Source organism: Hylobates moloch, unplaced genomic scaffold (genome assembly GCF_009828535.3).
Source record: "Hylobates moloch isolate HMO894 unplaced genomic scaffold, HMol_V3 SCAFFOLD_10, whole genome shotgun sequence".
Taxonomy (NCBI): domain Eukaryota; kingdom Metazoa; phylum Chordata; class Mammalia; order Primates; family Hylobatidae; genus Hylobates; species Hylobates moloch.
The window spans coordinates 21977075-21999037 of record NW_026652285.1 but is presented as its reverse complement, the minus strand read 5'-3'; the positions used below and the strand labels follow the sequence as shown (position 1 = coordinate 21999037).

The following is a 21963-nucleotide window of genomic DNA, read 5'->3' as shown; positions in this document are numbered from 1 at the left end:
GCCACTGCACTCCAGCCTGGGCAACAAGACTCTGTCTAAAAAAAAAGAATTGTTGTTTGCAGAGGTCAACTGGAAAGCAAGGGACATGTTTAGCAACCACCACCCATCCTTTCCGACATACACTCAATGATCTTGGACATCAAAGGTTCCAGACATTGGGGGTTTGGCGGGGGTTTGAAGGGAAGAAGCCAAGAGACAGCCTGCGCTTGCAGGGCCAGATTGCCTGGTGAAGCAGGAAGCCCATCATCGAGGGAAAAGTGATGGGTGGGCAGGCAGGAGCTTTGTTCTGTGGCTTCCCCAAGAATCCATGCCCTTCCAGATCCAAGGAGGCCGGCTCAGACAGCACTGACTCAGGGCCCCCCAGTTACTGTGCCTAGCAGGAAGGAGGTGAGGGGTAAGAAAACGGGGAAAAGCAAGAGAGAGTAGCCACAGTTTTCATGAAGAAAAGGAGAAGGGGCCAGGTGCGGTGGCTCACACCTGTAATCCCAGCACTTTGGGAGGCTGAGGCAGGTAGACCACTTGTCAGGAGTTCGAGACCAGCCTGGCCAACATGGTGAAACCCCCGTCTCTACTAAAAAATACAAAAAAAAAAAAAAAAATGTGCTGAGCATGGTGGCACACGCCTGTAGTCCCAGTTACTCAGGAAGCTGAAGCAGGAGAATCGCTTGAACCCAGAAGGCAGAGGTTGCAGTGAGCTGAGATCACGCCGCTGCACTCCAGCTGGGTGGACAAAGAAAGAATCTATCTCAAAAAAAAAAAAGAAGGTATAGAAGTTAGGATGACAAAATGAAGGTGTAAGAAGTGGAGGCAAAACTGTGTTCACTGTCTTCTCCTTGCCCACCTCTCTCCCGCCAGCATTGCCGCTGTGCTTGTCGACTTTGTGGTTCAGAAGGAGGCCTGGATGGTGGGGACGGACACCTGTCACAAACAACACTGTGGTTCTAGGGAAGTCCCTTGACCCCTCTGCGAGGAGGCTTTGTTATAGTCCCTGAGGCTGAGTAACGGTGATGGTGGTGGTTTGGGTGGGCAATGTAGGGGAGTCAGAGCTCTGGATGTAAATCTCTGAGTGAGCTGCTTTGTGACCTTGGGTGAGTCTCAGTGTCTGCATCTGTGAAACGGGGATAAGAACATTCACTATACATGGCTGTGGGGAAGATTCATTCAGATAAGGCACATGAAAAGCACTTTATAATCTGCCTCAGTCTGTACAAAGACCGATTACGGTACTATTAGGCTGGCTTTCCTACCCTCGACATCCCCATTCTCAAATCCCAGCTCAGCAGCACGGGGTCACGGGGGTGCAGGCAGCCAGAGTAGACTGCCAGGAGATGCAGCTTGGCCCTTTAGTGTGCCTGCTGCAATTGCTGCCAGGAGCCTGAGTGGAGCAGAGGGGTGGAGAGAGGGGCATAAGCTCATCTGTGGTTGCTATGGTGCCCCATCCTGGATTTGCCCATCTCTCCTAATGGAGCAAAGGGCAGGCAGAGGGAGGGAGGGAGAAAGAGCACAACTGGTGCCTTCGTCTCCCCTTCCCTCCCATCTCTCTCTCTCTCGGGAGCAGATGTGGGTGGGGGATGGAGGGAGCCTGGATACTGGATAGGAGGGGAGGAAAGAGTGGGGTGCCGGGATTAAGAGGTTTGAGATAGGGGGCTGCACTGAGAGAGGAGGGGGCAGGGCCCTCATACCTACATCCAGAAGCCAGCTGGTGACGTTAGAGAAAAGAAAAAAGCAGGCAAGCCGGCACCAGCACGAGAGGGAGAGGGAAAGAGGAAGAAGGAACGCCAGCATAGGAGGCGTGGAGACAGACAGCCCGCAGATTGCAGCCAGCCTCTGCCTGGGCTCTCCTGAGCCTGGACCCCAGGGTCCTGACAGCTGCCCCCAAGGATGGGCACCAGGGGAGCGGTCATGACCCCTCCTATGTGGGGGCTGCTGGGCTGCTGTTTTGTCTGTGGCTGGGCTCTGGGGGGTCCGCGGCCCATCCGCTCTCTGCCCCCTCTGTCTTCCCAAGTCAAGCCAGGATCTGTGTCCATGCAGGTGCTCCCAGAGGGGGCCGAGGCTGCCCTTGCTTATCTCTACTCTGGAGATGCCCAGCAGCTATTGCAGGTGAATTGCAGTGAGCGCTATGAAGTGCGTGGGGCAGGAGCCATGCCAGGGCTCCCCTCAAGCCTACAGGGGGCAGCGGGCACCCTTGCCCAAGCCGCTAATTTTCTCAACATGCTGCTGCAAGCCAACGACATCCGTGAGTCCAGCGTGGAGGAGGATGTGGAATGGTACCAGGCACTGGTCCGCAGTGTGGCCGAGGGGGACCCAAGAGTGTACAGGGCTTTGCTGACCTTTAACCCTCCACCAGGGGCCAGCCACCTGCAGCTGGCCCTGCAGGCCACACGGATTGGGGAGGAAACCATCCTTCAGGACTTGTCTGGGAACTGGGTGCAGGAGGAGAACCCACCTGGGGACCTGGACACCCCTGCCCTGAAGAAGCGGGTGTTGACCAATGACCTAGGGAGCCTCGGCAGCCCCAAGTGGCCACAGGCAGATGGATATGTGGGGGACACGCAGCAGGTGAGGCTGTCTCCTCCTTTCCTGGAATGCCAGGAGGGACGGCTCCGACCTGGATGGCTGATCACACTCTCTGCCACCTTCTATGGACTCAAGCCAGACCTCAGCCCAGAAGTCAGGTAAGTGGGTTTGTGCAGAATTTGATGCATTTGTGGGGATGTAGGGGAAGGAAGTACAGGTCCCCTCAGCTGTGCCTGGGCCATTTGGCATGAACATGTGCATGCCTAAGGGGCACACAGATGTGGGTATTTGTACTCAGCTGTGTGTACTCACAGTCGGCTCTGGGAATCTGTCACTATCTGTTAACACATAACAGGTGTGAGTGTACATGTGTATAAATCAATCCATATTTATCTGGGTTTATGTGCTTGAGCACATGCAGGAATGTCTGTGAGCCTGTGCATATACAAATAGGTATACATACGTAGCATACATCTATATGCAGGTGTACACATGTGTGTAGAGATATGTCAGTATAGCCGGGTGCGGTGGCTCACGCCTGTAATCCCAACACTTTGGGAGGCCGAGGCAGGTGGATCACCTGAGGTCAGGAGTTAGAGACCAGACTGACCAACATGGAGAAACCCCGTCTCTACCAAAAATAGAAAATTAGCTGGATGTGGTGGCACGTACCTGTAAACCCAGCTACTCAGGAGGCTGAGGCAGGAGAATCGCTTGAACCTGAACCCTGGAGGCAGACGTTGTGGTGACCTGAGATCATGCCATTGCACTCGAGCCTGGGCAACAAGAGCAAAGCTCTGTCTGAAGAAAAAAAAAAAAAAAAAAAGATGTGTCAGTATAGACAGGCAGAGATCTTGGCCTCCAGGCCTGAGGAGGGAGTACAAGAGGCAGGAGAGGTCTTGGTGTGGATGACAGTGACAATCTATGCACCAGGCTTGTCAGTGGAGAGCTGGGTGGGCACTCCAGGGGTTCAGCCTGCTGCTCTCTAGCAATTGAGAGCTGTAAAACGAGGCTTCCCAGGAGAAGGAAAACTTATTTTTTTTTTTTGAGACAGAGTCTCGCTCTGTCACCCAGGCTACAGTACAGTGGTGCAACCTCGGCTCACAGCAGCCGCAGCCTCCCAGGTTCAGATGATTCTCCTGCCTCAGCCTCCTGAGTAGCTGGGATTACAGGTGCACACCATCACACCTGGCTACTTTTTGTATTTTTAGTAGAGACAGGGTTTCACCATGTTGGCCAGGCTGGTCTCGAACTCCTAACCTCAAGTGATCTGCCCGCCTCGGCCTCCCAAAGTGCTGGGATTACAGGCGTGAGCCACTGCACGCTGCCTATTTAGCCAAAGTTTTACATGACACAGGAGCCTTCGGAAATGAAGACCCAGTGGCAGAGGCTCAGTGGCTTACACATATAATCCCAGCACTTTAGGAGGCCCAGGTGGGAGGATGACTTGAGTCCAGGAGTTCAAGACCAGCCTGAACAATATAACCAAAGCTCGTCTCCACTAAAAATAATTTTTAAAAACTAGCCAGGCATGGTGGCATATGTTTGTAGTCCCAGCTACTTGGGAGACTGAGATGGGAGAATCACTTGAGCCAAGGAGGTGGAGGTGGCAGTGAGCTATGATCATGCCACTGCACTCCAGCCTGGGCAACAGAGCAAGACCGTGTGTCTAAGAAAAAAAAAGAAAAAATAGACTCAGGGAAAACTGTTCATTGTTATGCTTAGATTCTATGAAGCATGGTCAGCCCTGTAGAACTGTGATTGGACAAAAAAGGCTATGATCTAATGGTAGTAGACCAAGTAGGGAAACTCAGCCAGGCCTCTGTTCAGCTTCCTCTTGGCCTGTCTATGTAGCATCCTTCCTCCCAGGTACAGGGCAGGATCCCTCTGGAATGAGGATCATATGACCTACTTACTATCAGTCAAGGCAGGTCAGAGAATTTCTTTATGACCAGCTCCTACACAGACAGGCAGGGGAAGATGAGAGTAATAGTTCTTGGTTTTATATCTTGCTCTGGGGGAGGGGAATTCTAGTTTCTATGACCTGCTTTGGGGAAGGGGAATTCTGGTTTCTAGAACTCACTTCAGCGTGGGGGAAGAGGGGCGGGAGACAAGAGAGAAGGAGAAGGTCGGAGAGACCTTACTTCTGAGCCCTTTTAATCTCCTTTAGTTCAAAGTCCTCAGCATGCCAAAGTGCCATAATTCGGAGCATCATTTTCTGGGCCCCAAGAATGCCCAGGGACACACGTCCACTTTGGCATCCATCACTGTGCCCCTAATTGCCAATTCACTGCCGCAGGGGGCAGGTGCAGATGGACGTAGATCTCCAGAGTGTGGACATCAATCAGTGTGCAAGTGGCCCAGGCTGGTACTCTAATACACACCTGTGTGATCTCAACAGCACCCAGGTAAGGATGAGGAGGATGGGGGGCGCTACTAGAGTCCTGCCTCCCTCCCCTTTTCCCATCACTGCCACCACGCACCTCCCAGGAGCAGCAGACAAAGCTACCCCAGCATCTCAGGGCTTCAGGGGAGTTCCTAGTGATTGGCAGAGGTAAGATACCAGGCTTTTAAAAAGTCAGGTCACCTACAGCCTGCCCTCCCACCCCCTATTCCCCCTACTCCTGCCCTCATTCTTTTGAAAGTTTAGTGTTCTTCCTGTCTGCTCTCCTTTCTGGTACTCAGTGCTCCAGGACCCCTCCCCAGGGCGACTTCCTGAGCCTCAGTTACTTATCTCCTTTCCTTCCCCCGGGAACACATTCTTCATGTAACACAGCTCTGGGCTCCTCTTGGCCCACAAAGGATGTTCCATTGGTCTATCTACAAAAGGATATTCCATATTGCTGAAATAAATGGAATTGCTGGTTAGGGTATGGGAGGAATCTAACCAACCAAGGAGCTCGAAGAGGCCTGGGACCAGTGAATGTGATGGAACCTGGGCCAGATGCAGGTAGATTCAAAGCTACGGGTGCAGGTGACTCACAATGAGGGAGAGCACTGGCTGGTAATCATGCAACCCAGTACTGGGAAACTGGGAGGCCAGTGAATTCACCTGCTCCATGGTTACAATCACTGCGTGCTTGTTCCCGAGCTGAGCCAAAGCCAGGGAGAGCCCTGTGGCCTGCTGGGGCTGGTGGGCATATTGTTCTGTGTGCACAGGTGGTCCTACTGCTCTTCAGGGCACATGTGTCTGCAGCTAGAGGTGGAGGGATGGAAAAGGGCTCCCACCACCCAGGTCACTGTTTAACCCAGACACATTCACTTCTCTGGGTGCGTGTTTGTCTAATTGTGCAGACTGTGGCAGGAACAGAGTGTAGTCCAGTGGTCCAAGCAAGAGGGGAAGTTGGGCCACAGCTTCACAAGCACCACACGCTAACCCTACTAGGTGAGGACAGGGGCTCGATATAGAATCTTCCAAGGTTAACCCCTTCATTTGCATCACTGATGTCTGTTCCCAGCCACTACCCACAATAGATCTGACCTCATTTGCTCATATTCCCTGCCTGGCTCTGAGGTCTGCTCTGTCCCCTGCTGGGCAAACATCAATAGGAGGAGGTGGAATAAAGGCTGGCCTTGGCATCCCACCAGCCTGGCATTAGCCTGGCATTAAGGCTGGGAAAAACAGTCCTGTGCCAAAGCCAGATGGTCCCTGATGAAGGAAGCTGCTCCTCCCTGGGGGGCCTTTCCAGTCCATTTGTGTGCCAAAGATGGAAGCTGATGGGGACCCTTTGAAGTAGGATGTAGGCACACAAGGTATGGCTGGGCTCAGAACTTTCCCTACTTCCATCTCCCCCAGTACCTTGCCCTAGCAAGAGCTGGCCACTAGGAAATGGGTCCTATGAGGCTCCTGTCACTGCCAGTCTGAACTAAAGGGTGATTTCTTTGCTTAGGGTCTCTTTGGGAAGAGAGACAACAGCAGGGGTCAGGTAGGGTTTCCACAGAGGGAAGGCTTCCCAAGGACTAGAGAGGGCTTCTGGAGGGATTCCCTAATGTGGACCCAAGTCACATGGATAGGGAGGTAGATGGACCCTCCATCTCTCCCAGGAGGGAAAGTTCTTCCAGAGAAAGCTCCACATAAACATATACTGTGTTTGTCGTCCCCATAGTGTGTCCCCCTGGAGAGTCAGGGCTTTGTTCTTGGCCGCTACCTCTGCCGCTGCCGACCTGGATTCTACGGGGCAAGCCCCTCTGGGGGTATGTAAGTGTGGTGGGGGCCAGGCATGCGTTTTACAGGAGAGGCTGGTTGGGAGGGTACATCTGGGGAAGAAAGCCAGATTGGGGTGAGACACTGGGAGGGAACTTGTGGGGCAAGGGCAAAAGGTTGAGAGAGGCAGGAGAGGCAAGCAGGTTGCAGTGTGGGGGTGTCTACACCTTCTGAGTATGAGCCTATAACATGCAAATATGATGCAAGTTGGCCTCTCAAGGAGCCCTAGCCTGGTGTCACCTCTTCCTGGTACTCTGCCCTCCTGAGGAAGTACCCATTCCCACTTGTCCCTGGAGCCCCAGATCACAGGAGAACAGGGAGAGGGCTGTGGTGACTATCAGGGAAAAACCTGGGATGTCAGGATGCTCTAGCTGGGCCCCTCTCCATGCACCCATCTTGTTCTTTATAGGGTTAGAGGAGAGTGACTTCCAGACTACCGGGCAATTTGGGTCCCCAGAAGGCAGATCTGGGAGACTGCTGCAGTGCCTGCCATGTCCTGAGGGCTGCACCAGCTGCATGGATGCCACACCGTGCCTGGTGGAAGAGGCCGTGGCGCTGCGGACCGCTGTGCTGGCCTGCCAGGCCTGCTGCATGCTGGCCATCTTCCTGAGCATGCTGGTCTCCTACCGCTGCCGCCGGAACAAGGCAAGGAAGGCCCCACATCTCCTACACACATGTCCGACCCATCTCAGCTGGAGGCCTGAGACTACCTAAGACCAGAATTTAGGAGAAATTGGTTCTAATCTTGATTCTAAATCTAACTCACTATGTAGCATGATGCAAGTGATTTCTCCGCCTTGGACCTGCTTCCTCATCTGTAAAATAAGGGCATTGAACTTGATTAAATAAATGCTAGTTGAGTATCTACTCTAAGCAAAACACTGCCTAGGCTTGAGTGGAAGTGATCTGGGCCTGCATGGAGCTCCCAGTTTAATGGAGGAAGCAGACATGTAAATAAAATGACAGCACAGTGAGATGGCGGCAAGGATGGAGGTGTCTGTCAGGTGCTGTGGGAGCTTATAGAAAGTCATCCTGCCTGAGATGGCATGGGAAAGATTTTCTGGATGTGACATGAGCCAGGCTTGAAGGTTAACTGGATACTTACTGGGCCAAGAAGGGGTACCCTATTCTAGACAAGGGAGCAGCCTGACCCAACGCTTGAGGAATGCATGAGATTCCTTCCAGCTCCAGCAGCCTCTGATTTGAGCCTCGGTCTGCAGCAAGGCCCTGAGCGAGACTGGGAGGAACACAGGGATGTGTGTGTGGGAATGATGTGAAGCCTTGGCCTAAGCCATGTTTAGTGCCAGTTGAATTAAGCCTGGGGTAACAGGGGGCATGGCTGTGAGTAACGAGGGCAGAGCCAGTGTTACAGGGTGAAGCCTTAGCTCAGGGTCACTGAGTGACCCTTCACATAGGCCTGAGAGCCTCTAGAACCATCGTCCAGACTCTGCTCACATGCCTCTCTCCTTGCTTCACAGAGGATCTGGACATCTGGGGTGGTCCTGCTGGAAACTGTCCTTTTTGGATTCCTGCTGCTTTACTTTCCTGTGAGTCTGTGGCCAGAGGCTGGCCCCACCTTCCAGCATCCCCCACAGCCAAAACCTGGCACCCTCCAAGCCCCAGAACCTTTCTTCTTCTCTGCCCTCTGGAGGGGATTCAGAGATCACAGATTTCCCCTACTCTTACCCACAAATGGCAAGCTGGTCTGTGAGCTCTGGAGCCCCAGGCTTAAAGGAGCTCTGTGACTTGCAGTGTGATTTAGGGCAAGTTACCTAACCTCTTTGACACTTCAGCTGCTCCTCTGCAGAATGAAGGTGGTGATGGCTCTGTTGCAGGGCTGTGGGAGGATCCACAGTGTGCTTAGCATAGGCCTGGCCCACAGCAGAAGCACAGTGGAAAGCAGAGATTTTTGCCCCTTTCCACCAGGTCTTCATCCTATACTTCAAGCCCAGTGTATTCCGCTGCATCGCTCTTCGTTGGGTGCGGCTGCTGGGTTTTGCCATCGTCTATGGCACCATCATACTCAAGCTTTACAGGTACGGCCTGGGGCAGACTTTGCTCTCATGCTGCTCATCCCAGACCACCCTAGCTCACTCATGGAATGGTGTTTCTCAAAGCCAGACCCTTGCCAGCCCCACTCCCCTGTACCCCCAAGGCCAACCCCCATCACCATAGCCTTGTCCTCCATGTTACTTTGTGGGGGGGTAACAAGAGGCAGCAAATCACAAAAAGGATGGAAGCACAAGTACCTGTGTGGAGGAGAGGGCAGCAATGGACAGAGACCAGGGCGCTGGCACCCTCTTTGTGATCCACCCAGGTCCCTGCCATCCACCCTGTGTATTCTAACCCTCGTAGAGTGCTGCAGCTGTTTCTGTCTCGAACGGCCCAGCGGAGCACCCTTCTGAGCAGCAGGCGGCTGCTGCGGCACCTGGGGCTGCTCCTGCTACCTGTGCTGGGCTTCCTGGCTGTGTGGACCGTGGGCGCCCTGGAGCGAGGCATCCAGCATGCACCTCTGGTGATCCGAGGCCACACTCCCAGTGGCCACCATTTCTACCTCTGTCACCACGACCGCTGGGACTACATCATGGTTGTGGGTGAGCTGCTTCTGCTGAGCCCAGCCTTATGCTGGTCCCTGACTCTGTGCCTCCAGGGGTCCTCTTGTTCTGGTTCTCCTGTCTTGTCCCCAGACCCCTAGCCCAGGCTCCCCCCAGCACATCCTTCAGAGAAAGGGGTGGGACGGCTGCTGAGGTGGTGCCGGCTCTCTCCCTCCCCGCCTCCCCGCAGCTGAGCTGCTGCTGCTGTGCTGGGGCAGCTTCCTCTGCTACGCCACGCGGGCTGTGCTCTCGGCCTTCCACGAGCCACGCTACATGGGCATCGCCCTGCACAATGAGCTGCTGCTTTCCAGTGCCTTCCACACGGCCAGGTGAGGACGGACTCACCTACCCATACCCCCTTCCACTCTAACACCACTCCTCACCTCTCCCAGGTGAGGTGCCCCCATCCCATGCCATCCTGGCAACACTGCTATGCCTCAGCACATTGAGGAAGGCCCCCACTTCTAGCTCTCTCCCTACCCCCCAGATGCCCCTTCTGTACTCCATGCCTGGCCCAGGTGAGGAGGCCCCCAACACACAAGAGGAAGAGGACCTTCCTCCTAACTCCTCACCCCTCCCAAAGCACCTCTCCAGCACCCCAACATACCCCTTTCCACACATGCTCAGTCCTCCCTGCCTTCTCCCCTCACTCCTCAGCCATAAAAGCAGCAGGCTGCTGTTTGTCCATAAGGACCAGGCCCTGTGGTGGAGGCAGAGTTAACCCAGAGTGGGCCTAAGAGTCTGGAGCACAGGTCTGTGCTATACACAGCCAAAGAAAGTGAGCTGGAGTACTCTGGGAGGGCTTCTTGGAGGTCCGGATTAACAGGATTGCAGTGGTACCTAAATCCTGGAGAGGGCAGGAGAGGGCAGAATGCCCCCTCGTCCTAAGGGTATCAGGGTTGGGGCTGCGGTGAAACGCTAGTGAGAAGGCAAAGCAGAAGAGGCAACTCCTGCCTGCAGTAATGACCTGTGCCCCCATCCCGCCCCAGGTTTGTGCTGGTTCCCTCCCTGCACCCAGACTGGACCCTGCTCCTCTTCTTCTTCCACACCCACAGCACAGTCACCGCCACGCTGGCTCTGATCTTCATCCCTAAGGTGAGGCCCTCCCCTCCTGCCTGTGAGGTGGACCCCAGCCCCTCTGTCAGGGGCACTGTGGAGCTGTTGTCCCACAGCACCCTCTGCAGGCCAGGGTGAGGACGACAGAAGGCGCTGGGTGAGTGAGCACAGTGCCAGGGGCCCTAAGCTAGGAGCTGACTTGAGTGGGGACACTCTCTGCTTCCAGTTCCTGGGCAAGGGAAAGAAAAGCCAGGGCTGGAGGGGCTCCCTCCTGCAGCTGGAAGGTTGGCACACTCTGAAAATCTACTCAGAAGCAGGTATACAGGGAGAGGTGGGAGAGCTGAAGGACCTGGCTAGGAATTGCAGGGTCAGGGGCTTGGAACCACCCTGCTCTCTGAGCTAGAGAAGGTCAGGGAGGATGAGGGGAGTAAAACTCTAAAGATCCCCAGAATTCCAAATCAGAGAAGGGGGTGAAGTGTCACAAAGTAAGGACGCATTCCACAGGGCAGGTGAGTGCAGGAGTGGACAGGGAGCCAGGGCGAGTCTTTTTCCCACTCATATGTGCCCCTGCCAGTTCTGGAAGCTGGGGGCTCCTCCCCGGGAGGAGATGGTGGATGAGGTGTGTGAGGATGAGCTGGACCTGCAGCACTCAGGCTCCTACCTTGGCAGCAGCATCGCCTCAGCCTGGAGTGAGCACAGCCTGGACCCTGGAGACATTCGGGTATGTGCCACCCTCCCTGCCTCCTTTCAATGCTAGCTTTTAGGAACTGGGCAGAGGGAGGACTGGGCCCTGCCACCTGGGCTATGTGCCACTGCAAGTCCTCTTCCCTCCAAGACCTGCCCTCTCCCTTCTCCACTGGCCTAAACTGATTCCCCTGACTCTGTTCAAAGGAGGCCACACACACCCAAGTGGGAAGACCCCGAAGCCCCAGAACCAGATCCTGGAGGCTCAGGCCATGTGGCAAGCTAGAGGCAGGGCCGAGAGTGGAGCCCTACTCTTTCGCATCCTCCACTCTCACTCAGCAGGGGCATCAGGTCGGGGGCAGACTAAGAAACCCCTCAGCTGGCCGGGCACAGTGGTTCATGCCTGTAATCCCAGCATTTGGGGAGGCTGAGGCAGGCAGATTACTTGAGGCCAGGAGTTTGACCAGCCTTGCCAAATGGTGAAATCTCGTCTCTACTAGAAATACAAAAATTAGCCAGGCATGGTGGTACATGTCTGTGGTCCCAGCTACTCAGGAGGCTGAGGTGGGAGGAGGATCACTGGAGCCTGGTAAGTTGAGGTTGCAGTGAGCTGAGATCACACCACTGCACTCCAGCCTGGGTGAAAGAGTAAGATTCTGTCACACACACACAAAATAAACCTCAGCCCCCAGCAAAGCAGGATGGTTGGTGCCTAGGGCACCTAGGGCCAGCCTAGGGCCAGCTGTGGGGTTGGGTAGTTCAGGCGGTGAGTAGCCACCAGGATCCCCTTTCCCTGGACCTGGCAGGTCTTAGAGAGAGGAAGTTCTTCCTGGGTCTATACTGGAAGAGCATGCTTATTCTCATTTCTGTGCTCAAGGGTATCATTATAGTCACCAGAACCCTAACAAGAGGCTCAGTGGGTAAGATACAAGGAGAGCTGATAATCTAAGCCCATTGTTTTATACAATCCAGAGTCTAGGAACCATCGTGGGAAGCCATTCTGTCCACCCCCTCCACCTCTACTGGGGCCCTCTTCACACCTGACTTGTTTACAGTCTCACAAAGCAGAGTCCTTCACATCTCCCGAGTCCTTCCTTGTCCCAACTGCCTCTGCCTGTTTCTCCCTTGTGTCCTCACCCTCTGAGCTCTGCCTGCCCTGCCTCCTGAGACCCTAATCCAGCTGAAGGGCCAGGGAGTATGGAGGGGCAGCTCCACCCCGACCCTCCACTTTCTGGAACACAAGCCAATCTGCGGCCCCTATGCTGGGTCTGGGGAGAAACCCAGAACAGAAGACTTTTAAAGCCCCGTTCGATCATTTACACCTGAACACTGCACATTTCATATCCACTAGTCTCATCAATCTCATATAATGCTCTTAAGAAAGTTAACACTGGTCACCCAGGTAACATTGCTTTACAGAAGATCCAGAGGCTCAGAGGGAGGGGTCATGAAAACAGCCCCCAGGGACACAGCACATTGAGTGTCCCCAAGCTACTAACTTCCCACTAGACCACAATGCCCCAGAGAAGGGGGTACACCTGAGTCCTCCAAGCTGACTGGATCTGGCTGGGACTCAGGTTGGCAACCGGTCTCACAGGAACAAAGAGGGGAATTCTGAGAGTTTTAGAAGCAGGGAAGAGATACAGCTTGATGGAAAGAGATCCCTAAGGGAAAAAGGTCTAAGCAAGGGTGGAGGAACAGACGGCCAGGGGATGGAGAGAGCTCACCTGCAGCCCTGCTTTCCTTCCTGCTGACCCACAGGACGAGCTGAAGAAGCTCTACGCCCAGCTAGAGGTCCACAAAACCAAGGAAATGGCTGCGAACAACCCCCACCTGCCCAAGAAGCGGGGCAGCTCACGCCAGGGGCTGGGCCGCTCCTTCATGAGGTACCTGGCAGAATTCCCTGAGGCCCTGGCCAGGCAGCACTCCCGGGACTCAGGCTCCCCAGGCCACGGCAGCCTGCCCGGCTCCTCCCGCCGCCGGCTCCTCAGCTCCAGCCTCCAGGAACCCGAGGGGACACCGGCTCTACGCAAGTCCCGCAGCACCTATGACCAGCGCAGGGAGCAGGACCCGCCTCTTCCTGACTCACTGCTGAGGAGGAAGCTGGCCAAGAAGGCCTCTCGAACAGAGAGCCGGGAGTCGGTGGAGGGGCCCCCTGCCCTGGCCTTCAGGTCAGCCAGCGCCCACAACCTGGCGGTGGGAGAGAGGCTACCCAGAGCCCGGCCCACCTCTCTGCAGAAGTCGCTCAGTGTGGCCGGCTCCAGGGAAAAGGCCTTGCTCATGGCCAGCCAGGCCTACCTGGAGGAGACCTACCGGCAAGCAAAGGAGCGGGAGGAGCGGAAGAAGGCCGAGGCGGCCATGGCCAGCCTGGTGCGGAGGCCATCAGCCAGGAGGCTGGAGCGGCCTCGAGGGCCCCCCCTGTCAGCTCCACCTTCCCCTGCCAAGAGCAGCAGCATGGACAGCTCTCACACCTCTGGGAGGCTTCATGAGGAGGCTGGGAGAAGGCTGCCTCATCCACCCATCCGGCACCAGGTCTCTACCCCCATCTTGGCCCTGTCTGGGGGCCTGGGAGAGCCAAGGATGCTATCTCCCACCTCCACCTTGGCTCCAGCTCTGCTGCCAGCTGTAGCTCCAACCCCAGCCCCTGCCCTGGCACCAGTCCCAGTATCCCCCCAAAGCCCCAACTTACTCACCTACATCTGTCCCTGGGAGAACGCAGAACTCCCAGTCAAGCAAGAAAATGTGCCCCAGGAAGGCCCCTCAGGGCCCGAGCAAGGCCACCACTCCCCTGCCCCAGCTCGAGCCAGGCTCTGGAGGGCCCTCTCTGTCGCAGTAGAGAAAAGCAGGGCTGGGGAGAATGAGATGGACGCAGAGGATGCACATCACCAGAGGGAAGCTAACGATGTGGACGAAGACAGGCCCAAGATCTTCCCTAAATCCCACAGCCTCAAGACCCCTGTTCAGCAGGGTTCCATGCGCAGCCTGGGGCTGGCGATTAAAGCTCTGACCCGTTCTCGGAGCACCTACAGAGAGAAGGAGAGTGTGGAGGAGAGTCCTGAGGGGCAGAACAGCAGGACCGCGGGAGACAGTGTGGGGGCACCCTCCCGATCGCCCAGGCTAGGCCGGCCCAAGGCGGTGAGTAAGCAGGCCGCTCTTGTCCCCTCCGATGACGAGGAGTCCCTCCAGAACCAACAGAATGCTCACACCAGCAGGATGCTCCAAGTCTGTCAACGGGAGGGCAGCAGGGAACAAGAAGACAGAGGCAGGAGGACGACCCAGGGTCTAGGGGAGCGGAAAGCTGAGAGAGCAGGTAAAACAGGGCTTGCCACGCTGAGGCAAGCTTCCAGGGACAAAAATATTGAGCAATCAAAAGAAGCCCCTGTCGGGTGGCAGGAACTGCCCAAAGCTGGCCTCCAGTCCCTGGGCAGCGCTGACCACAGGGTGGCAGAGGTATGCCCCTGGGAGTTCACTGAATCAGAAACGCGTCAGCCAGACAGTGGCAACAAGGCCGAAATCTGCCCCTGGGAGACGAGTGAAGGAGCCCCTGAGTCGAGGGCACTAAGACAAGACCCAGGTGACTCCCAAGAAAAGAGGGGGGAGGCCCGGGGAAAATCGGAGCCCACAGATGTGGTTCCCATGATGTGGAAAAAGCCAGTGAGGGAGCAGGAAGCAGTGTGTCCCTGGGAGAGTGCCGATCGAGGAGGTCTGTCCCCTGGGTCAGCTCCTCAGGACTCTGGCAGAATCAGAGACAAATCTGAGGCAGGTGGCAGTGTGGAGGCCAGGAAGGTGGAGAAGCCTTGGTGGGAAGCTGCTGGCCCAGAAGCTCATACCCCTGACATCACCAAGGCAGAGCTGTGTCCCTGGGAGGCAAGTGAAGGAGGCAAAGATGGGAAACCAGCCCAAGAGGTAGTGAAGGATCTCCCTCAGGAAAAGCAGAAAACCAGGAGAGCAACCTTTTGGAAAGAACAGAAACCGGGAGGAGACTTGGAGTCTCTTTGTCCATGGGAGAGTACAGATTTCCGGGGCCCCTCAGCAGTCTCAATTCAGGCCCCAGGAAGCTCAGAGTGTTCAGGGAGTTTGGGCAGTGGCATTGCTGAAGTGTGTCCGTGGGAGGCAGGAGATGCTCCTGCTATCCAGAAAGCAGAGATCTGTCCCTGGGAGCTGGATGATAACATGATGGGGCAGGAAATGGTGAGTCTGCGGACAGGTGGAGAATCTCTTCAAGAAAAGGAAAAAGCCTCCAGAAAAGGAAGCTTTGGAGAGATGGGGGAACAAACTGTAAAAGCAGTGCAGAAATTAAGTCAACAGCAGGAGTCAGTTAGTCCCGGGGACAGCACGGTCCCTGGGCACTCCAGCCCATGTCTAGATAATTCCTCATCCAAAGCTGGTGGCCAATTCCTACGCAATGGAGGAAGCAGAGCAATGCAGGTGTGTCCACAGGAAGATCTCAGGCCGGAGGCACAGGAAGCAACACCTGCCAAAACAGAAATCTGTCCCTGGGAGGTAAATAAAAGAACAAGAGAGGAATGGACATCCGCACAGGCGCCAAGAGGAGGAGAATCTCAAAAGGACAAGGAGAAAATGCCTGGAAAATCAGAAATCAAAGATGTCACAGCTTGGGAAAAGTGTGAGGCGCAGATCCAAAAGCAAGAAGTGGTCGGCCCCTGGGAGAGTGTGGACCCTGGCAGCTTCTCCCCACAATCACGTCCTCAAGACACAGAGAGACCCCAAACCCTTCTCCAGATGTCAGGCAGTGTGGGAAGCAAAGCTGTCAACATTTGCCCTTTGGATGTGGAGGAAACTCTGACGGCTGGGAAGGCAGAAATCTGTCCCTGGGAGGTGGGTGCTGGAGCAGGGGAGGAAAGGGCTTTGGGAGCTGAGGCCATTAGGAAATCTCCAAATGATACAGGAAAGGCTTCTGCAGATCTTAGACCCAGGGAGACAGCTGTTACTGCTCCAGAGAAGCCAACCCCAGAGTGGGAGGTGGCTTGTCACTGGGGGAGTGTGGGTCCAGGGGCCTGTTCTCAGCGTTCAGGTACTCTAGATGCTGATGGACCAAAAGCTGGGTTCCAGGAACTGGATTATATGGGGTGCAGGCCAGGTGAAGTGTGTCCCTGGGAAGCACAGGAAGCTGCTACCAGTGAAAAAGCCAAGATCTGTCCCTGGGAGGTAAATGAAGGAACTACTGGGAAGGGATTGGACCAAGAGACAGGGAGTCAATCAGCAGAGCAGAGGGAGAAAGCTCTAGAAAAGGGGAGACTCACTTCCCTGGGAGAAGATGTATCAAAAGGGATGGCAAAACTGTGTCAAGAACAGGAAGCTATTTGTATTTGGAAGAACAAGGACTTGAGAGAATCCCCTGCTCAGGCCCTCAAGATCTCAGACTTGCCCAGCAGCATGAGTAGTGAAGTGGCAGAGGGACATTCCTTGGAAGCAACAGAGAAGGGGGACCTGAGACAAGACCCAAAGACAGGTTCCTTCCCAGAACACATAACCCAAGAAAAAGCTCCAGCCGCAGACACAGAAGAATTTACTACTGAAGATAGGGAAAAAACAAACCATGAGCTACAATCCGTCTGTCCATGGGAGACCACTGCCCCAGCAGGTTCCTTCTCTCACCTAGACAGACAGTGCCCTGACCAACCTAAAGCCAGCTCCCAGAGACTGGTCAGCACTGGGGGCAGGGCCACTGACATGTGCCCCTGGGATGTTCCTGATGCAGGTGTGTATAAACCTGACAGCAGTGCCAAGGCCAAGACCTGTCCTTGGGAAGTGACTGAAAGAATCCCTGTCAAAGGGGTGTCAAGGCAGGATGGAAAAGGGGACTCTCAAGAGGAGAAAGGCAGAGCCCCAGAAAAATCAGAGCCCGAAGGTGTGCCAGTTCAGAAAAAGCCAGAGATGGCAGACTTCAGGCAGCAGGAGGCTGTGTGTCCCTGGGAGAGTCAAGATGGGAAGGGTCTGTCCCCACAGCCAGCCCCAGATGCTTCTGACAGAAGCAGAGGCAGTTCTGAGGCAGCAGGCAGTGTGGAGACCAGGGTAGCGGAAGTGTGTCCGTGGGAAGTGGTAGAGGCTCCCTCTGCCAAGAAAGCAGAGATCTGCTCTTGGGAGGCGGGTGGAAGAGCAGCAGAGGAAGGGGAACTGGAACGAGAATCACAACAGCAAGGAGAGATGTTCCTTCAGAAGGCAGGACCTGGAGGGATGGAAGAACACTTCTCAAAAGCAGCAGCAAAGCCCAGAGAGCAGGAGGCAGTCTGCCCTGGGGAAGGCACAGGCTCAGGAGGGCTCTTGCCCCAGTCAGGTGCCCTGGACCCAGAACTCAAAGTCAGCCCCGAGGAAGCAGGCAGCATGGGGAGCAGGATGGCAGAGCTGTGCCAATGGGAAATCACAGATCCAGAAGGAAATAAAATAAAGGGTACCATGGCAGACATCTGTCCTGGAGAGGAAACTGGAGTCCCATCTGAGGAATCTGGCCTCCTGGCTTTAACAGCAACTCGGAGAGAATTTTTCCCCACAGCTCCTGAAAAACCACTATGCCTTTTAGTCCATGGGCCTCTGGATCACTTCTTGCCAGAAAGCAAAATGCCCTGCCCCAAGGTAAGCAGGCCAGCCAGTACTTTCACTCTAGAAGGTGTCAGAGAACTACAAGGACCTTCAGGGCTTGAGCCAAGGACCAGCTTAGCCCCAGAGCCAAGTCTCCAGGAAGCTGAGGCTCAGTCTTCGTCCTTAACTGAAGACTCAGGCCAAGTGGCTTTTGAAGCTCAGTATGAAGAATTCACCCCTCCAACTGTCTATCCTTGGGATTGGGAGTAACAGCCTTATTAGGTGAGGTCAAACACAGACCTAGCTTTCAGGAGCCAAGGCCCTTTCCAAGTCCAAGTGTTCCCAAAGAGCTGGATCAAAGACAGCTTGGCCACTTCCCCTCCTTGAGAAGACCAGAAGTCAACTCATCCCAAAGACAAATTGTATGAAAAGGGTACAGCTTGGACCCCAGTGGGAAGGCCCACCCTCTCTTTACTTCTAACTTTTCTTCCTGTTCGAGGAAACAAAGACTGGACATTCTGCTTCTAAGGACTCCTCCCATCCACCTACAGTATTCACAACACAAACCACCCAAGTCTGGACACTCACCCACAAAGCCAGTGTTAGGGATGAAAAAAGTCAGTTGTGCCCAGCCTACCTTCTCTCACAGGGAGACCCAATTCTCTGAAGTCTACGATGGAGCATTTTTTGAGAAGAAACTAAACCATACAAAGTGTTGGCAACAGAGGGATGGTGGACCATAGAAGGCTATAAAGGCCACCATAGGAAGCTGAAGAGCCATTTAATTGAAGCTGAAAGATAAATTGGGGGAAAAGCTAAAATGACTCAAAATAGGGGCCTGAAAATGCTTTAAGGACCTTGTCATTTTGACTTTGAATCTCCTGTTTCTGCTTTATTGCTTCTCATACCTGCCCTGCTTGACTGCTGAAGCAGAAACAATCAGGCACACTGACACCCTTATTAGCATCTGGCATCCAAAGCAACATCAGAGAGAGAGAACACAGAAGAAAAGCAATTTCCCCAGGTCCTCCCCACAGTCAAGGGAGCTCTTCCTTCCAGACATCCTTGTGTGCCTCTTGCTAGTTTTTTAGGGGGTCTCCCCCTCTTCCTGCCCTAGCTCTCACCAGTCTCCAGAGCTCGTCTCACTGGCTCATTTCCTTCCCCCTAGCTTTTCAACGCTGCCATCAACAGGACCTCTCTCTTTTGTCAATGCAACTGGAGTCAAGGGGAATCTCTGGTTCTGATGCAAGACCCACCCACCGTCCCCCACCCCTCCCTGCCCGCGAATCACTTGCTCAGTAACAAGAGGCCACATCAATCTCCTTCCAGAGCTCAAGAAAGGCGGTCCTGTACACAGCCAGCACTCTACTTCTTCTGCCCTCTGAAAGAGGAGTGCTACGGGGCAGGTTAGAAGCCTGAGGGCCGGGAAAAGGGCACTGTGTGAAGACAAAGCCTTCTTTCTTAGGGAGCTCTCTCTTTCTTGGCTCGACTCCCTTCTCTCATCAGTTCAGGCTACACTTGCTTAAGCAGTACTAGATTACAAATTGCTGGGATTAGATGAAAGGAAGAAGGAGAAAAACATACAAAGAAGTCCCATGATTGGCAAAGGGAGGTGGGAGAGGGGGGGAAGGGGCAGCTAGAGAAGGCAGAGCTGGACAGGGGCACTAAAGATGGCAGTAAGTCACACCCTCTAACAGTACAACAGTACAGACACTGACGTCATTCATGGGGAGAAAAAGATGAAACAGGGAGACCAAATACCCAAAGGGAAAAAGAGCCGTTAACATCTAGTCTGCATGTAAATATGCTGGGCGGTTATGGGACTTCACAGAGAAGTAACAAAGTACTCCATTTCCATAAGGGAACAATGGAATGGAGTAATCCACTCTCCTTTGGGGACCAGATGTCCTCATTCTCTTACCTAGGGCCCTTATTCTGGGCTTTTGGAGCAGTAATTGAAGTGTGTTGTTGTTCTGGGCTCTGGCTAGTTAGCCTTACAGCTTCTGAGCTAAAGTGGATTTCGCTGTGCACCCCAAAACAATCCCATTGGGTCTGGTCTAGCTGGAAACAGCAAAGCTGCCACCAAACACACTCTTGTGAAATAAACCATGGGGGGACGGAAATAAAGAATGCTTTTTCTTGACACTGCATTTGGCTCTAGTTTATTCATAATGATGATTATCTTTTTTAGCATTTTTAAACAGTAACAGTAGATAAGGAAAGAACAATGCCTGCTCCAAAGCTCACAGTGCACTGCAGTCTTGGGACTTTGGGTTATCTGGCTAATGCTCTGCTAGTGCCCAGGTCAGTGCTGACACTGCAGATGGTCTCTGCCTGGTCCTTCTAGCCAGCCCCTCACATCTGGAGGCCATTTGCTCAGCTGGATTTAATCCCAAAGGGAAATGGAAATTGCACTCATCCTGTGGCTCTCTGGTGGCAGCTACTGCTTAGCTCCTATTTAGGATTATCTAGAGAAACCCGACATATCCAGGGGAGTGGGATGAAACAGCTTATTTGAAGCACTATTTTTACATATTCAAAGGAATCAATGTATCATTTGCCCACTAAGTGTTTTGGTTTTTTTTTTCATTTCTTTGCTTCCTTACCCTGCAAGGATTATTTCCCCTTCCTCCATACTCCCTGGCAGCGGGTCCTGCTCAAAGCACGTCCCTTCTCATTTTGCCTTAATCCATGGCTCAGGCAAATAGGATGTGACCAAACCTCGCTTGGGCAGTAATTAAAGTGATGTACACTTTAAGCCAAAAAGGTTGGGACTAAGTAGCATGATGAGAGTGGTTGATGAGAGACACCAGGGCTGTCTCTTCCCTAAGCATATCTATCTTTGTTTCTATAGTTAACACTTAACAGGCCGGGCATGGTGACTCACACCTGTAATCCCAGCACTTTGGGAGGCCGAGGCAGGTGGATCACCTGAGGTCAGGAGTTCGTGACTACCCTGGCCAACAAGGTGAAACCCCGTCTCTACTAAAAATACAAAACTAGCTGGGTGTGATGGCGCTGCCTGTAATCCCAGCTACTTGGGAGGCTGAGGCAGGAGAAGTGCTTGAACCTGGGAGGCAGAGGCTGCAGTGAGCTGAGATCGCACCATTGCACTCCAGCCTGGGCAACAAGAGCAAAACTCTGTCTCAAAAAAAAAAAAAAAAACACACAAAAAAAACCACTTAACAGCTGCTGTAAAAACATCAGTCTTCCCTAGTGAAGCCTGGTTTGCTGCTTTGCTGAGGTAGTAGCTTTATAGAGACTGGAGAGTTAGGTTATTTATCCTTGACCAGATTCCAGTTTCTTTGGACTCTACTCTCAGGACAAGGTCAGTATAGATTAATCTTTACTTTAAGTGACAGATTTCTTCAAAGAAAATTTTAAGCTTGAGAAAGAGAAGTATGAGAATTTAGGTCCTATTTTTCAAGAGGAGCCCACACTGGACTGATAAAAGCAACAGTACTATAAGCTAAGTTTATTGCTGGTACAAAGTAATTTATCTGGTCGGGCGGTATAGTGGCTCATGCCTGTAATCCCAGCACTTTGGGAGGATGAGGCAGACAGATCACCTGAGGTCAGGAGTTCAAGACCAGACTGGCCAACACATAGTGAAACCTCATCTCTACTAAAAAAAAAATTAAAAAATTAGCCAGGCATGGTGGCGCATGCCTGTAGTCCCAGCTACGTGGGAAGCTGAGGCAGGAGAATAGCTTGAATCCGGGAGGTGGAGCTTGCAGTGAGCCGAGATCATGCCACTGCATTCCAGCCTGGGCGACAGAGCAAGACTCCATCTCTAAAAAACAAAATAAAACAAAAACAAAGTGATTTCTCTTGTCACACTCAGATGAACTAGGATACATGGGCATGTGAGGTCCCACGACCTTTTAACAGCCCATCTGGAGCTAAGGAACAAGGAGGGGCTGGCCTATTTTCCTCTGCACAGGTTCATACTTTTGTATACTCACCTTCAATACTGGGCTGGAAAGAACAATCCCCATCTCCAAGTGGTGCTAGAAATCAGGGAACCAAGTACTGCAGATGAATTTTCCAAGTGTAACAACCTCTCCATGGCCCCTGCCTCCCCTAACAGTTCCTGATACAGCTAATAATTAAGAACACAATCAAAGGCTAAGGGATAAATTATTTCTTTGGATTTATATTTTTCCATAAAATGCAAATACTAATTCATCAGTGAGTCAGTATATGAAAAAGGGTCCCTTAAATATCTTATAAACACTAATTATTCTTTCCCAGTCTGGATTTCCTTAAAGTCACATCACTCACAAGTAGGCTCATCTTCCACTTCTGCCATCTGAAGGCTGGTCTATGCCCAGCCTGAACCAGGGGAAATGTACAGAACTCACCAAA

General features: G+C 53.5%; 1 protein-coding gene across 1 annotated transcript; it reads left to right on the top strand.

The window, feature by feature from the left end:
- Window positions 1-1713: 1713 nt before the first annotated feature.
- GPR179 (G protein-coupled receptor 179) lies at window positions 1714-19872 on the top strand. Its single transcript, XM_032163394.2, has 11 exons — window positions 1714-2675; window positions 4817-4925; window positions 6624-6711; window positions 7131-7366; window positions 8200-8268; window positions 8648-8757; window positions 9077-9315; window positions 9506-9644; window positions 10305-10410; window positions 10946-11092; window positions 12817-19872. Exons 1-11 carry the CDS (start codon window positions 1882-1884, stop codon window positions 17863-17865), a joined length of 7086 nt encoding a protein of 2361 aa, XP_032019285.1. The 5' UTR covers window positions 1714-1881; the 3' UTR covers window positions 17866-19872.
- Window positions 19873-21963: the final 2091 nt, after the last annotated feature.